The sequence below is a fragment of the Bison bison genome, unplaced genomic scaffold (assembly GCF_000754665.1).
Source record: "Bison bison bison isolate TAMUID 2011002044 unplaced genomic scaffold, Bison_UMD1.0 scf7180017849300, whole genome shotgun sequence".
NCBI classification, from domain to species: Eukaryota; Metazoa; Chordata; class Mammalia; order Artiodactyla; family Bovidae; genus Bison; species Bison bison.
This window is the reverse complement of record NW_011479873.1, coordinates 16,074-17,478: the sequence shown is the minus strand read 5'-3', so window position 1 is coordinate 17,478 and position 1,405 is coordinate 16,074. Positions and strand designations below refer to the sequence as shown.

Below are 1,405 nucleotides of genomic sequence, written 5' to 3'. Positions count from 1 at the left end.
TCCCTTGATGAGCCAGTCGAGTCCCAGGGCTGTGAAGGTCGGGTGGGGTGGGAGGGCCGTGAAGGCAGTGGGCCTGCACAGGGCTGGACGGCCGCCTGCTGGGCTGTCGGGGCTTCCCGTAGCCTCGAGCCCACGCCGTGCGGAGTGAGGCCCCTTGACGCCCTGGCAGCCTCAGCCTTCGTGCTCAGACGGAGAGTTCCCGTCTCCCAGTGAATGAGGCAAGTCCTCGGAGTCCCTGGGGCGAGCACGTGGTCTCAGACAGTCCCTTCTGCACCGTCTCCTGCAGCTCCTCTGACGCTCCCTGATGGCCCAGCAGCCGTTCCCGTCCGGGTGCCCATGTTCCCCGTGCCACTGCCAGGTCCTGTCGAGCTGGGGCCCGTACATGGTCCCCCAGGGGCTGTACCTGGCTTTCCAGAGCCCTCTGGGCCTGACCCTGTGGCCCTGTACCCCGGACCTGGGGTGCCACCTCTCCAGGAGACGGACCGCCTGCTCCCGGAGGCCAGGGGCCAGGACACAGGTGGGTCTGCAGAGGGGCCGTCCTGAGGGCAGAGTGGAGTGGGTTTGCTCTTCAAGGAGGTGCCTGTAGGAGGAACCTAAGTCATCCTGACCTGGAGGAGGTGGGAGTGGGTGTCCCAGGGTCGGGGGGGCAGCCCTGTGACCCAGAGGATGCACCAACCCTCCTCCTACAGGGCTATATCCCTGGCCGTCTGTCCACCTGGACAACCTTCCTCTAAAAGTGAAGCTTTATTTTTACACATTTAGAACAGTGCAGTCTGGGTTTCAGAAGGTCGTGTCGGGGGCCCTGGCGGGTGGGGGAACTGTGCGTCCCCAGCAGCGGGCGTGGCCACGGAGCCCCCCTGCCCTGGGTGCCGGTGCGGAGCTCACTGGAGCCGCGCTTCCCTCGGCAGGGGTGGTGCCGCAGGAGACACCCGGCAGAAGCTCGCGCTCGGAGCCGGGAGAGGAGGAGTTTGGTGGGAACTTCGCTGATACGGTATTTGCCCATATGGTTTTTGTCTTTAAGCTGTTTGTTTTCTGTAAACTCCAGTGAATAAGTACTTCTTCTTTCTTAAACTGTAAGTAGGTCAACAGCATTTAAATTTATGAGGTTGTCTTTTGAATTAATTTCATAAAGAGAAACCTTGAATCCTTAAAACATGAAGAACTGTTGTAAACATTAATAGGGAGAAAAGTAACGGTATAAAAGAAGGCTTTTAAGGAGGAGAAATACGTGTCTATAATGAAACTGTCTTGTCAGTTTTAAGCTTTCTGAAATGGAGAACTTCTCTGATTTCTGCATCTTTTCTAGGATCCGTAAAACTTTTAGTGCTTTCCTTGAAGTTAGGATTCATCGTATCAGACGCGTTTGACATAAACACACACTCCGTCTGTGTGCTGTGATTCCAGG

At 56.9% G+C, this 1,405-nt stretch overlaps 1 protein-coding gene across 1 annotated transcript in view; it reads left to right on the top strand.

Moving 5' to 3' along the window:
* Positions 1–1,405, top strand: part of SEC16A (SEC16 homolog A (S. cerevisiae)) — a 30,186-nt gene that overhangs the window by 20,743 nt on the left and 8,038 nt on the right. The window contains exons 20-22 of the mRNA XM_010846957.1: positions 197–209; positions 263–517; positions 909–991. Coding sequence (XP_010845259.1) covers positions 197–209; positions 263–517; positions 909–991 — 351 coding nt within the window. The remainder of the gene's footprint in view (positions 1–196; positions 210–262; positions 518–908; positions 992–1,405) is intronic.